Source organism: Centrocercus urophasianus, unplaced genomic scaffold (assembly GCF_019232065.1).
Source record: "Centrocercus urophasianus isolate 14NV4802_14NV808 unplaced genomic scaffold, USGS_Curo_1.0 seq_10, whole genome shotgun sequence".
Taxonomy (NCBI): Eukaryota; Metazoa; Chordata; class Aves; order Galliformes; family Phasianidae; genus Centrocercus; species Centrocercus urophasianus.
In genome coordinates, this window is record NW_024884142.1 from 46,422,265 (window position 1) to 46,436,211 (window position 13,947).

Sequence of the window (13,947 nt, forward strand, 5' to 3'; positions counted from 1 at the left end):
CTTGTGTGATTCAGTTGCTGTATGACTCAACTGTCTTTTGGCAGCATTTTTCAGAGTCTTGTGATTTTCTATTTTGCAATGTTAAAAGAGAAAACTAGCTGGCTAATGGTTCCTCCCTTTTTGAGCCTCTGCCTAAAATTTCAAGAGTATGTTGAAAGCCTCATTCACAGTTTCTCTGATTGCCTGAGCAGTTACACTGTCTCCCAAGTCACCCCCGCAAGACACCAGCAACATGAGTAGCAACAGCTGGAGTGGCAAACCAGTGGGTATAAAGCCAACAGCAAAGAAGCTGAATTCTTATGTACAGCAGGGAGCATCATAGCAAACATAGCATGGCTCCTAAATTCTGGCAGTGTGGAACAGTGAAGAGCCCCAACTCTCAAGGGTTTGTCACTTGTGATAAATTTCCTCCTGTCATACTTTAGGGCCTTCCCAGCAGATTCCTAATGAATCAGTCCATACATAACAAAAGCAAAGAAAGACCTGCATCTGACACAGCTTAACACATCTGGTTTTGTGCATTCCAATGAGATTCCAACAAAACTGCTACTTCAAATATATTTTGTTCAAAACAATTTGGGAGATACAGAAAAAAAAGAAAAGAAAAAAAAAAAGTTAATCCATGATATAAAAAACAGCTTGTGACTATTTTCTTTCATAGTAAAAACAAATTATACAAATAAAAGAATGGTAAATTATACAGTCTTTTAAAACATGGAAACAGGGACAACAGTGTACTTGCCTGCTTAGAAAGACATACATTAAAAGTAAGTAAGAACTCAATAGCAAAACAATTAAGATTTATTACTTAAATCAAGGTTTTCCATCTGTTCACCCAAATAATGTTCTAGTTTTAGTTCTGTCAGTCACTTAACAAAATAAATTGTTTTAATCAAGTCATTTAAATATTTAAATAGTAAAAAGTCTAACCTCGCTATTTAAATGCATTATCATGAAAAATACCGTTTACTGTCCCAAAGATGGCCCTTTTTTCTCTACTACCTAATCTTACTGTACTCAAGCAATACAAAGGCAGACAATTAAATAATTGGAGTCCACAAAGTGTTAAGTCTGTTTTATATCAAATTATTTGGCTGCATGCATTTTGCATCCTGTCATCTGAATATTTTATGGATAAGTAAAACCACAAAAGGCTTGAAGACAGTCAGAAGTGGCAAGCAGAAACCATCCTGGCTCTGAACCTTATCTGTTAATTGGAACAACATTAGGAACTGCTAGCTGTCAGCATCATCTGAAAGTATTCTGGTCTGCTTTAACCTGCTGCTCAGTGCTGCAAAATCAACACCACTATGTAACAGGCTTAAGCTCCAGTCCCCTACTGACATCAATTGAAGGTCTATGCACTTGAAAAAATCTTCTAACCTGGAGAGTGGAACTGCCCAGAGTTTTGAAGAATAACTGCCTGTCTGCTTGACCATGGGAATTATCTGATAATGCACTTAGAAATAAGCCATCATCACTGAGCCCATAAAAAAGCAGGAATAATTTGTCTGAAACCAACACCCCTGTGTTGGTGTACGTGGACTCTCACTCCTGATTCACTGTCACAAACTGTCTGCTTTCTTTATGTTACAGCTGGTATGCTTGCTGTCTTGGTGACCAGTTGGAAAGGAGGATGTTTTCACGTGAACTTGCTGATCAAGTTAGCAGTTTTGACAATTCTGTTGTAACTTCTCCTACAGCAAATGGATAAAATACTCTCCATGTGCCATGCTAAGCAGTACACATTACCATTTCTCGGATTTTGTGCAGAACTATTACATCTTTGCTGTTGTCTTCCTTTAAACAGAGATTATAAACATATAATCTCTGTATATATACCCTTTTTACAAGGGCAGTGACAGGACAAGGAGGAATGGTTTTAAACTGAAGGAAAGAAGATTTAGACTATATTTCAGAGGGAAGTTTTTTTCTGAGAAAATGGTGAGGTGCTGGAACAGGTTGCCCAGAGAGCCTGTGGATGCCCCGTCCCCCTTGAGGTGTTTAAGACCAGGCTGGATGGGGCTCTTGGCAACCTGGTCTAGTGCCTGATCTAGTGGTTTGCAACCCTGTCTGTGGCAGGGGGGTTGGAACTTGACAATCCTTGAGGTCCCTTCTAATCCAAGCCATTCCATGATTCTATGAAACAAATATTATTCATAAACTGATAACGCCTTACACAACTTTCTTTTAACTCCTTTATAATTCCTAAAGGCCACTAGAAACATAACAAAAAGCGATACTGTGCTTTCACTTTACAAGTAAACTATTAAAGTAGATGTTCAATGAAAAATATTACTTTGCTAATGTTTATTAGCAAAGATACAGTTTTTATCTGATTATAAGTAATACTTGTGATTTGTTTTCTTTCACATATTATTAGTGAAAAGGCTAGTTACGGTAGAGAAACGATTCTCTACACTGTATTGTTTCTTTGCAACCGAAATGGAAAGGACACTACTCACTCTGTACATCTTGGAAAGCTTTGAGATATTCTACAGTTAGGAGAGGTTGAGGCAGTTCACGGATGAAGAGTTTTAAAAGACTTGCTGCATCATGTTGCTTTACATTTTCCCAGTTGAAAGTCCCTTCATAAAATTTTGCTTCTAATTCTTGGCAAAGGCTCTGCAAGGCAGTAGATACAGACAGCATCAATAACACTTGCCTGCTAGAAGTAATGCATTATACACACAACAATGTTTTCCTTCCTTTGAAAGGGGTAAAGAAAAAAAGAAAAGAAACATCTGAAATATAGCTAAACTCCATCTGCTGCTGATCTTTTGCTACAAATAGATTTGCAAAGAAAATTTGAACATTCAGGTTGATATAAAAGTTGGATGTTCTCAACTGTCCTCCAGAGAGATCTTCTGTCTCCATAGACTGTGTACAAGGGTCAGTGGTGCTAAGATACTAACTCAGATGTCTAAAGTCATGTGGGTATCATTTTCTTCCCATCAAGAACAAAATCAGGCTTTAGAAATAGATGAAAATTTTCCTGCTGAGACTCACCACCTTCTACATCCAAATTCAAATTAAATCAGCATAGTTAATGCAGTATTAAAAAACTAGATAAAATGAATTGTTTTATCTGAAGGGCAAGAACAGAAATGTCAACTACACATCCTAATGGACCTATGCTTAGGTTTTAAAGTAAAAATATTTAACTATGGGATATCATAAATATGCAATACTTTATCTTAATTATAACTATAAAAATAATATTAAAATAAAATAGCAAAATATTTTCTTCCAATCATCTGTACCATTTTATAAAACTATGTAAGAAGGATTTGTTTTATTTTTCAATAGGAGAAAAACAGTTTGACGAAATTAGAGATAATATAGGTCCTTCAGTATGCTGAGTTATTTTTTTTTCTATTAAGGTTTCCATTTAAATAAGTAAAAGAATGTAACATTTTTTTCTAACAAAACAATTACTTAATTCAAAGAAGAAGTTTCTGCAAATAAATAGGCAAAAATTTAATGAAGGAAAAATAATTAATGATCTTCTTCCTAAGAAACTGTATTAATTTTATAAAGATTAAGGAATAAACAAATAAAATCATCTCAAAGTAATTCCATTAGGCAGAACTAATGTAGAGTGGAAAAGAAAGAACGAAGGAAATATATTTTTAAAAAATCTTAGTTACTGATAAATAAACAAAGCCAGTTTCCATAATACTCCCTTCCTTCAGTTTCCAGTGAACCAGCTGCTGGACGAAGTTTGACATGATAGAGGCTGGCAGGCTTCTTTGGAGAGCTGAATCCACTTAAATTATCTTTTAGCATTTAAGGCCAGTTCAGACCATCTTTTTAACACATGGACTCTTGGCATGAATCATACTGTGTATTTAGTTTCCCGCACTAAGGAAAACACTGGGGAAGAGTGTGTGTAACTGGCACCCACTCTGTGAAGTGTCAGTGTGGTGAACGGATGTGCCTAACAAGGATGTGTTCAGAGAGCTAAGAAGTTAGCTTGCTGTTCATAAAAAAAAAATCTGAAAGATTCTTCAACACACGCTGCCTGCCTTGCTCTGTAATGTAGGTTAAGTCTAGCTATTAAAGCAAGCTCACAATGCCAGAAAAAAAACTTCCTCCTGGGGTACAAGACTGTGTATAAACTGTTCAGATGATTAAGCTGGTTCAGGGAAAAAAGCAAGAGGCTAGAAAGCTTGTGCCAAGAATTAACGAGATTTTGGCACAACTCAATTTGAAACATAGCTTTGACTCTGCTTCCAACTTGAACTTTTCCCAAAACTACACTGGATCAAACCATCAGCCTCCTGGCTAATATAACTCATTTTTCTTTCTGAAAAGACTTTTCTTTCTGTTTTTGAAGATTATTATTATTATTTTAATAATAATCTGGCCTCAAAACATATTTCTGTAACAAAAGAGGGAGATCAAATAAGCTTTTACGGGTGCTAAAAATCTACATAGTGTTTTACCTTTACTCTTGTTGCAACTCCTGGTATTCTAAGAAGTCCTTCTGTCTCCAGAGTTGACTCTTCTATCTGGGAAATCAACTGTCAAACACAAACCAAACTGCATAAATTAAGATGTCAATTAAAAATTACTGGTAGATGGTTCTAATATATTGGAGCCTTTATGTATGACGTGTGTGGTACAAATATACAACATATGAGCACACAAATGCACAGTTCAGAAATGGATTAGAGTTGTTGTAGATGTAGAATAAAATCTTTAATATGGTTCTTGTCCCTTCTATGAATACTTCTAAAGAGTTTGTCTCTTTTATTAAAAATAAAACTATCTGTAGACCTCCTTCATGTGCTAAAATGGTTATCTCACAAATACTCTTCTTTTCAACTTCGCCAGAGGACATCCAAGTACTTTTACTTAGTACTGAGATCTACTGGAATGCACCAGTAATAATTCACAGTTCTTATAAATTGCAGACTAGTTGCAACAAACAAAAGCAAACTATCAATTTACCTCAAAATATGTGTGATACAAAGCAAAGTATCAAGTTTACTAAATTCATAGAATCAAAGAATCATTAAGGTTGAGAAATACCTCTAGTATCATCTAGTCCAACTGTCCAGTTATCACCAATGTTGCCCACTAAACCACATTCCCCAGTACCACATCTATTAAATAAATAAGTAAATAAATTAATAACTGATAAATTAGTAAGCAAACCTGTAAATAAAAGTTACTGTAACTTTGACTAGAGTAATATATTGTAAGCTATGCTACAGAGAGAAAATAAATTCAGGACAAAATGTTATTGATTGTCATTTGCAGGTATGGAATAAGTTGACTTGCTTGTGCTTATTTACCTTTTGAAAAATCAGTGGGATCTTGGTGCCTGGCACCTTCTTCTGATCCTGTTCCAGTAAAACTGACAGTGGGACACCAAACAAGCCACAATCTGAAGAATAAAGCAAAAGAAACTGAGATATTATCTGTATCTGTTCCTACACATGCAATGATGGCATAAAACCATACTTTGAAAACAGTAAGCTTATTCAATACATCCATAGTGTTTGTTCAAAGTGTTTGAATGCTTTTATTGAGTTATTACAAAAAGCATTTTGATTAAAGTGACTCATTCATCGCTTCCTTCAGTCATAAATCAGGACTCCTCTGTTTTGACTTCTATCATCTGCATGTTCTGCAGTACAGCGAAGCAAATTGTGTAAATGAACCACTTGCATGGTTCTGGTTTATAGAGTGATTCTGATGATGACCATGGAATGCACATCTTCATGCATTCAGGGTAAGATAATATAGAAAAGATGCAAAAGACATGAGTAAAATATCCAGAAATTTGGCTACAAAAACAAAACAGATGTAATTATCATCCAGAGTTACTCTCAACGTCTCTCCATAAGAGTTTTGAAAAAAGAGATTTTCAACCCTTCATGTGGTTTTGCATTATACAAAACCATTATGATAGAATGATTAGTACCTTTCCAAAGTTGGTTTTTATTTTGTTGTTTTTTTTTTTTTTTTAAGAAGAAAAATATCATTAAGTCTGGGTTGGAAAATGGCCTTTAAAAGGTGCTAAGGTTGCACAAATAAAAAATAAAATATCATTTAGTCTGTAGTTAATGTATTCTTCATGCAAAATTATATTAGTCTTGAAATAGATAGGACACCCATTTGTTTTATTGTCCATGTAAATGGAAGAGAATGACTTCTGAAAGCTATACTCGCCAATACTAACCCAAAGCCTGTTGCCAAAGAATTTCTCAGCAAAAGGTACAGATAACTGCTGCATGTGCAATTTTTGTGAAGCAGCATATAATCTTACATGTAGCTAAAAGCTGCTCATGCTACTATCAAGCACAGAGCAGCAGCTGTAATTACTAAAAAGATGACAGCTCTTGAAGAAATGTGATACATATATCAAAGAAACATAATTTGAAACACCACATCAAGGAGTTCTTCTCTATCAGAGGAAAAGGTCTACCATTAAAATACGTAGACTCATATATACATCCAATACTCTACTCCATAGTTATATCATCTTGAAGATTTTGTCAATAATGAAAGTTTCTACTGAGATGAAATTGAAGAAACCAACTGTAGGGGGGCAATAAAAAGGCAGCAGCACAGCATTGCACAGAAGAATCACGTTTTCATCATCTTTATGTACTCAAACACAAACGACAGCCAGTAGATTCTCCACTGTATCAATCATTCAGGCAAACAACACTTCCTGAGTGAAGAGGAGGGGATCAGGTAGAGCAACAAGGCACTGAAATAATTACACAGAAGAGCAGATCTATAGGCAAGGAAATCTGACATGTCATTGTCTTTATCCTACACATTTCTAATTCATCTTTTTTAATCTGATGAAAAATAAGGCTTTTAATCAATGTAATACTTTTCACAACTGCTTGTCAGTTAAACAGAGTTATTTAGGTAATGTACTCAACAGTAAGATTTGCTAAGAAGGACCAATTAAAACTAAGACCCAAAATACATTAAAGTGTTTGTCTCTTTCTGTGTATTAATCACAAGCACTTCTACAAGAAGAAAATACATTTAGAGGATCAAGGTCTCATACATGTTTCTGTTTATGACATTTGCTCTTTTCTACTACCAGAAAGTCAAGATCGTATTCTGAAGAATATATCGTACCTTGCTATGTATATCTCAAGACTCTGTTGCCTTTAATTATTTAAAGCGAGCTATTGCACTGTCATACTAACTGAACCTTGAGAACAGGGTTTTGGCCAAAGCAAGCTTGTGATTAACTGGTAACACATTTCAAGCTCTTGTAAAACATTTAGTGGAAGCCAGAAATACAGAAAGCAAACAAAGCACTGAAAATCTCTAGCATCTTGAAATTAGTTTTCATGCGTCCTAAGTCCCCAAGAAAAGCACTGTGATAATATATACATACATACTCCATTGTCTTGTAGAGCAAAATGGTAGGTTGCAAATGTCTTAAAATCCTTTGCAAACACCTCTCTCATACAGAATCACAGAATGGCCAACATTAGAAGGGATCTCAAGGATCATGAACCTCCAACCTCCCTGCCACATGCAGGGCCACCAACCTCTCCATTTAATACTAAAAACCAGGCTGCCCAGGGCCCCATCCAATCTGGCCTTGAACATCTCTAGGGATGGGGCATCCACAACCTCTCTGGGCAGCCTGTTCCTGAACCTCACCATGCTCTCTGTAAAGAATTTTCCCCGATATCCAAATCTTTCACTTTGTATGTTGCACTGTGACCTTAGGAAATACCAAATGGGCACAGCTATGTGACCCAGGAAAGTCAGTGCCAGACAAAATAGGAAAGCAGGTGATAATGGTTGCCAGCGTCTTCAACCAAGATCAAGAAAAGCAAAAAGTCAGGAAGGACTTGCATAGTACCTACCTTCATGAGGGCAGGAATGACAAAATGCACACACATCTGTCCTCCCGGGGAATATACAATCTCATAGAAACTTTTGTGCAGCCACTCCTGTACAATATGCTAGTAAGGGGAAGGTCCCCCTTCCTCGCTGCTTGGTAATCTGCTCATTTCCAGCCTGAGTTTTAACTTTATACAGAGAGCACAGTCTCTAGAGTGACTATGTGCATGAACTTGCCTAAAATGTGCCCTGAGTTAAGATGCATAATTAAATGCTGCTCAGTATCTGTTACTATTTATCAATTAAATACAAATTTTATGCTAGAAAATCATAAATAACTAGATAAATTTGTTTCATTAGATTAAAACCCATTTGTTTCAGTGTATGAAACAGTAACTTACCTTTGGTTTTGATTTTTGCAGCTTTTTGTTGCTTGAATTCTGTCCCAAGTACATCATAGAGAGCAGTTAATTCAATCAGTGCTAAAGAATAGACTTTCTTCATGTCCTGAGGGGCCAGGTCACCAATCTTTGTGGTTCCTGTTTTGTCCTTTGGCAGTCTAAAATTCTAAAGGCAGAGATTTGCAGCATAACAACAATTCAAGTCATAACAAATTACTTTGCTCAAAGGCTTCAGAGCACAACCTTTCATCATGAAGCCTGCTGCTACTAATGGAAACATGGAGGAATCCCCTAAATAGTTTGCGAAGCAGACAAGCTTTAAATCATAGGAGGATTTATGTTGCTAGTAACTTCTGGAGGTCATCTAATCCTACTGCACACTCAAAGCAAGGCTAAATTCAAAATATGATCAGCTTGCTCCAATTATTGTCTGAATGAATTTTGAAATCCTTCAGTAAGAGAAATTCCACAATCTCTGAGAGCAGCTGCTTTGGTGCTTAACATGCTCATGGAGAGTTGTTTTCTTTACAAAATGGGATTTTCCTTGTTATCACTTGTATCCACTGCCTCATGTCCTTTCACAGTGCATTTCCAGTCTGGCTTTGTCTTGCTGTAATTTACACTGGTTTCCACAGTTGCCCATTAACAATCCTATGCATGTACAATTGGCATAGAAATCCCCCTGCGCTTATTCAATCAAAATAACATATTTGACTATCATACAAATAAGAATAAAAGGCTTTCCTTCTTACAGAAGGGGGAACCATAATTATGGATCATGTATATTGAAATAACTTCTGTACACTCAGAAGCTGCAGTTGGAGAGGAATATAAAGAAATGTGTTCAGAAGGACAGGGAGACATTCCTAATCCACAGAGTTTTTTAACACCACCTTTCATCAGCAGGCTTCTAAGTTATACTATTTCCCATGCCTGCTATTAGTAGCATACATGACTCAAAGCAGGAAGGCTGACAAGATTTCCTCTCCATTTGGAAAGAACAAATATACTCCAGAATAATTTTCTCATTCTTTACAGACCCAGCGTTTGCACATCTGATTTGTTTTGGTGGCCATGATGCATGGCTACAATTGTATATACTTAAAGTGTACATAAATACAATTTACAAATTGTAGATAGATAGTCAGTTCTCTCCTGCCTTGAGGTTTCATTGACTTGCATAATCATAAATGTTTAAAAATAGCTGCCAATGATGAAGGTGCAACAAATCAAACTGTAGCTCTTTAAACAGGTAATTCCCTTCCTTTTCTATCATTTTGCCACTCCTTTCATCACTGAATTAGAATCCCCTATCACAAGCATTGAGCAATCTTTCATAAGCTGAGCTAAAGATATAGCTAAATCACATAGTACACATGTAAATAAGTAAATATAAGTAAGCTAAACCATTATAAGCTGCATTACGGAAGTGTGACTCAAACACTTTAGAATCCGTTTCCAAATATCTGTTAGTGTCTGATGTATAATGTTTAAATTAGAATAAACAGGGTAATTACAATTTGAAGAACTGCATGTTTATTTGATTGAAATTAAGTGTTTGAAGAAATGAAACATTATTACTTCAGCCACCACATTTATTCAGATGTGTTTGGATACACTGCTAGACAAAAGAGATGTTCTTCACACCAGTCATTAGTTTTCAGGTCATACGTAACTGCACGTTCACAAAAAGTTAGGCAAAGAGAGGTCCTTAGAAATGCCTGAGGATCAATGACAAAACATCCTGAAAGATCTTATTTTGTTTCTATTTAGATACTTTCAGAATTAGTCTTTTTTACTGAGTTGGAAGGTAAAACTGAGTAAAAAGTAATCCTTAGCTCCCTGCCATTTCACTTCAGACTTTTATAGACTACACTGTTCTTCATTTTCATTCTCCATCTATCTCTACCAGATAGCTACACAAGGTTTCCACAGGCATCCAATAACTCCTTTTAATTGACAAAAGATATTACCATTACAGAGATAGAGCATCTCACCTTGGATAACAGGAAAAAGAGCTGTAAACAAATGAAATAAGGACACAGGTTGTGTACAATTACGCCACTATTACAGCTTAACATTACTAGTCCATTATTTTGAACACACAAAGTGAGTTCTGCTAGAATGACAAGGACATACATGATGGTATAAAATAGTAATTTCTATGTTACTGAGAATACTATTCACAAAAATCTTGAGGTTTATCCCCATAAAGCTAGATCAAACAATATTCTTTTAAACCTAATTCACTCAGTGTCAGATAAATATCATTCAAACAGTACTATTCACCATTGAAAACAATGATGGCAATAAATAGGAAACATACCGTGCGGAGAGTATCACCCCCTCCATCCTTATACATTTTGCCTAGTGAGTTGTCTTTGAGATTAGCTGCCTGTTCTGCAAAAGGTATCTCCAAATTGATGTCAGTCTCTGAAAATGGCATGTCTTCAAGCGGGCTCTTCTGCTCATTAGTTCCAAGACTGAACTTCAGATCTGAAAACAGAGTAGAAAAAATAACAATCAACAGCAGCAGAGCTGAGCATCACTCAACACATGAAAAAAAGGTAGAAAGTAGTTCTAAGCAAGAGATCAACATCTACTTGCAAATGCACTTACTCCTGCATTTTTCTGCCAGTTGAAAATGGAGACAGAGCTTTATAAGAAGAGCCCTGTAGATTTTCTAGAATAATTCTGCCAAGGCACGTGACCTTTCTATTATGAAGAAATAAAGGAATCCACTTCAAAGAAACAGCAGATTACCAAGATCTTCCAGAGCCAAATAGTTCTGGCATCAGAATTTTTTTGCCATGGAACACTTTCCAGACACAAAGACTGTAACACCTTGTAAGCAAAAGAGCAACATTTTTTTTTTTTTTTTTTTTTTTTTCAGTAATTTCAGAAGCAAAACAGAAAGTTTATTCTACAACCCAAAACATTAACATCACAGAATTACAAAACGTGTGAGGTTGGCAAAGACCTCTGCATTATTTGGTCCAACCCCTGTTCGAGCTGAGGCATTCACAGTAGGCTACCCAGACCAATGTCCAGGCAGTTTGTTTTTTTAAGATCTCTGAGGAAGGAACCCCACTGGCCAACATGCACTAGTGCTTGGTCACATGCATCATAAAGAAGTGCTTCCTGATGTTCACAGGAAAACTCGTCTGTTACAGTTCATGCTCACTGCCTCTTGCCCGGGCACTGAGAGCCACTGAAAAGAGCCAGTGCTGAGTAAAGGGAAAGAATCATCTTCCTTGAACTCCTGGCAGCACTCCTCCTAGTGCAGCCCAGGATACCATTGGCCTTAATTGCCACAAGAGCCTATTACTGGCTCATGTTTAACTTGTTGTCCACCAGGATCACCTTTATGCACAGATGCTTTCAGCTGGGCAGTGCCCAGCATGTGCTGATGCATGGGGATGTTCCTCCCAAGTTGCAAGACTCTTCACTTTCCTCTCATCTCTCCCGTACATCAAGGTCCTCTGCAGGGCAGCACGTCCCTCTGGCATATCAGCCACACTCTCTAATCTCGTGTCACAGAATCACAGAATTGTAGGGGTTGGAAGGGACCTCCATTGATCATCGAGTCCAACCCCCCTGCCAAAGCAGGTTCCCTACAGCAGGTTGCACAGGTAGGCATCCAGGGCATCATATGCAGATTTGCTGAATGTACACTCTTCTCATCATCCAGACTATTAATGAAGTTATTACACAGGACTGGATACAGTACTGACGCCTGGAGTACAACGTTAGTGACTGATCTCCAATCTGGTTTCATGCTTCTGATCATCTCTTCTGAAACCAGCCAGTTTCCAATCCATATCAATTTCTGCTCAACCATCTCATGCATCTGCAAGCAATATCTGAGAATAATGGAGGCTACACAGACATTCCTTTCCTCACGCCTGAGTCTAAATTCATCAAAACTGCCTAGACACGATACTGGGAAGGACTAAATACAGAATAACCACATTACTTCTCTTTCTCTGTTCCTTATGCCTCAGTTGAACACTAAACAAATTTGGAATAATTTTTGCTTAAAACAAAACAAAAAAAAAGGAAGAAAATAGAGAGGCAGTTCTGATTTTAGAGAAAGAAGTCCACTTCTACTACTACTGAACTTCAGTCTGAATTTTAAAAATATCAGAAAGAAGCAAGAGGAAAACTATTGCAATTAACATTATTTAATACAAAGCACCAAAATAATTTAGCCAGAGAAAAATTTCAATCTCTTCTGCATCACTTATGATGTAATGCTTCTCAAAGGTCACCAGGGTGACCTTTGCCAGAGTGAAATTCGTCCTACAAGGCATTCCAAGTGCTTTGAAGTACTTGTGTTTAATTTCAAACTTTTCTAAAACCAGAGAAAGTGGAAGCAAATTAATACTGCTCATTTCAATACGACCATGCTTCTGACTCTGGCTCCTACCCACAAGGTTCTGTTTCCTGTTCAAATTTAACATACAACAAGTACAGAAAGAGAGAGAAGGAAACACACATGAGCTGAGGAGAACTATCAGCAGTGCATATGCTCTCATATATGAATATAGTATAACTAACAGATTTCTTTATGCCACTGTGGGAAATTTTTTGTATGGCCTAGAATAATCATGCTAAACAAACACAGAGAATCTCCAGAGAATAGTTATAGCTACAGCAACATCTGACGTGAAGCAGCGGAAAGGCTGTGGCTAGGCTGATTTAGGGAGAAGGCACTGGGGAAGTGTTGCTCTAAACTGATATTTTCAGTGGCCTGCTAAAAAGCCGAGTTGCAATCATGCAACCCAAACAACATACGAAGCATCAAGTTTAAAAAGAATATGTAACAATTTTTTTCTGAATCATATCTGCATTTAATTGAAAGATGACTATAAAACATGACTTGTCACTGCTATGCTTTAGAGTGAATCCTGAACACTACCTCCAACTTCTAGGGCCAAACTCAGCAGACAGGCAAATGGGTGAAGCTACCAATAGCCACTACGCAGTAGGACACAGTGTTTAATGCAACCACTCCCACTTCGATTTCATTGACCTAGAGCTGAGACAGTTCCAGAAAAAGCAGTTGAACTTGAGTTAAAATGTTTGACTCTACTTACAGCCAAGCAATGCTGTGAGAAGTAGAATAAAACATTTCCAGATTTTACTGGTTGTATATTACCAGATTCTCTTTTCAGAGTGGCAACTACTCACTTTTGATGGACTCTCAAAGTCTCCTGAGGCATATGCTAAAGATTAAGCTGATTGTGAAACTAGAGCTACTGCTTTCAGTAAACAGACATATGAGACCTCAGTACCGAACATATTCTAGGTCAAATTCTTCCCCCCTGGCTTCAATCTCTGGCTCTATGTGCATATGCCTACATACACCATGTAAATTGTTTAATGCATCCAAGCGGAAGGAAAATTTTCCCTGTCCACCCAAGACTTTTGTCATGCTAATGTAGCCTATATGTGACCTACATACGTCCTATCAGCATGAGACAAATCTGATGATCTGACATTAACAAACAATAAAGCAGTAGCTCTTATTTCAGTCCTCAGGTACCAAGGTACACTTCAAAGAAGATGCCTTGGTAACAGCACACACATTTTAAAAAAGTCTGAGACTGCTGCTGTTGTGGGGAGTTTCTTATTGATTGTATTGTATTGTTTCTATTGTGCACTTATTAACTAGGAAGCAGCTGTAGGAGGAAGCAGCTTCAGAATT

The 13,947-nt window shown here is 37.0% G+C and overlaps 1 protein-coding gene across 3 annotated transcripts in view; it reads right to left on the bottom strand.

The window, feature by feature from the left end:
* Positions 1-13,947, bottom strand: part of ARHGAP18 (Rho GTPase activating protein 18) — a 59,056-nt gene that overhangs the window by 13,003 nt on the left and 32,106 nt on the right. For all 3 annotated transcript variants that reach the window (XM_042817453.1, XM_042817465.1, XM_042817460.1), the window contains exons 5-9: positions 10,564-10,733; positions 8,238-8,403; positions 5,304-5,395; positions 4,449-4,526; positions 2,466-2,625 (exon numbers count right to left, since the gene is read on the bottom strand). In XM_042817453.1, the coding sequence (XP_042673387.1) occupies positions 2,466-2,625; positions 4,449-4,526; positions 5,304-5,395; positions 8,238-8,403; positions 10,564-10,733 (666 nt within the window). The remainder of the gene's footprint in view (positions 1-2,465; positions 2,626-4,448; positions 4,527-5,303; positions 5,396-8,237; positions 8,404-10,563; positions 10,734-13,947) is intronic.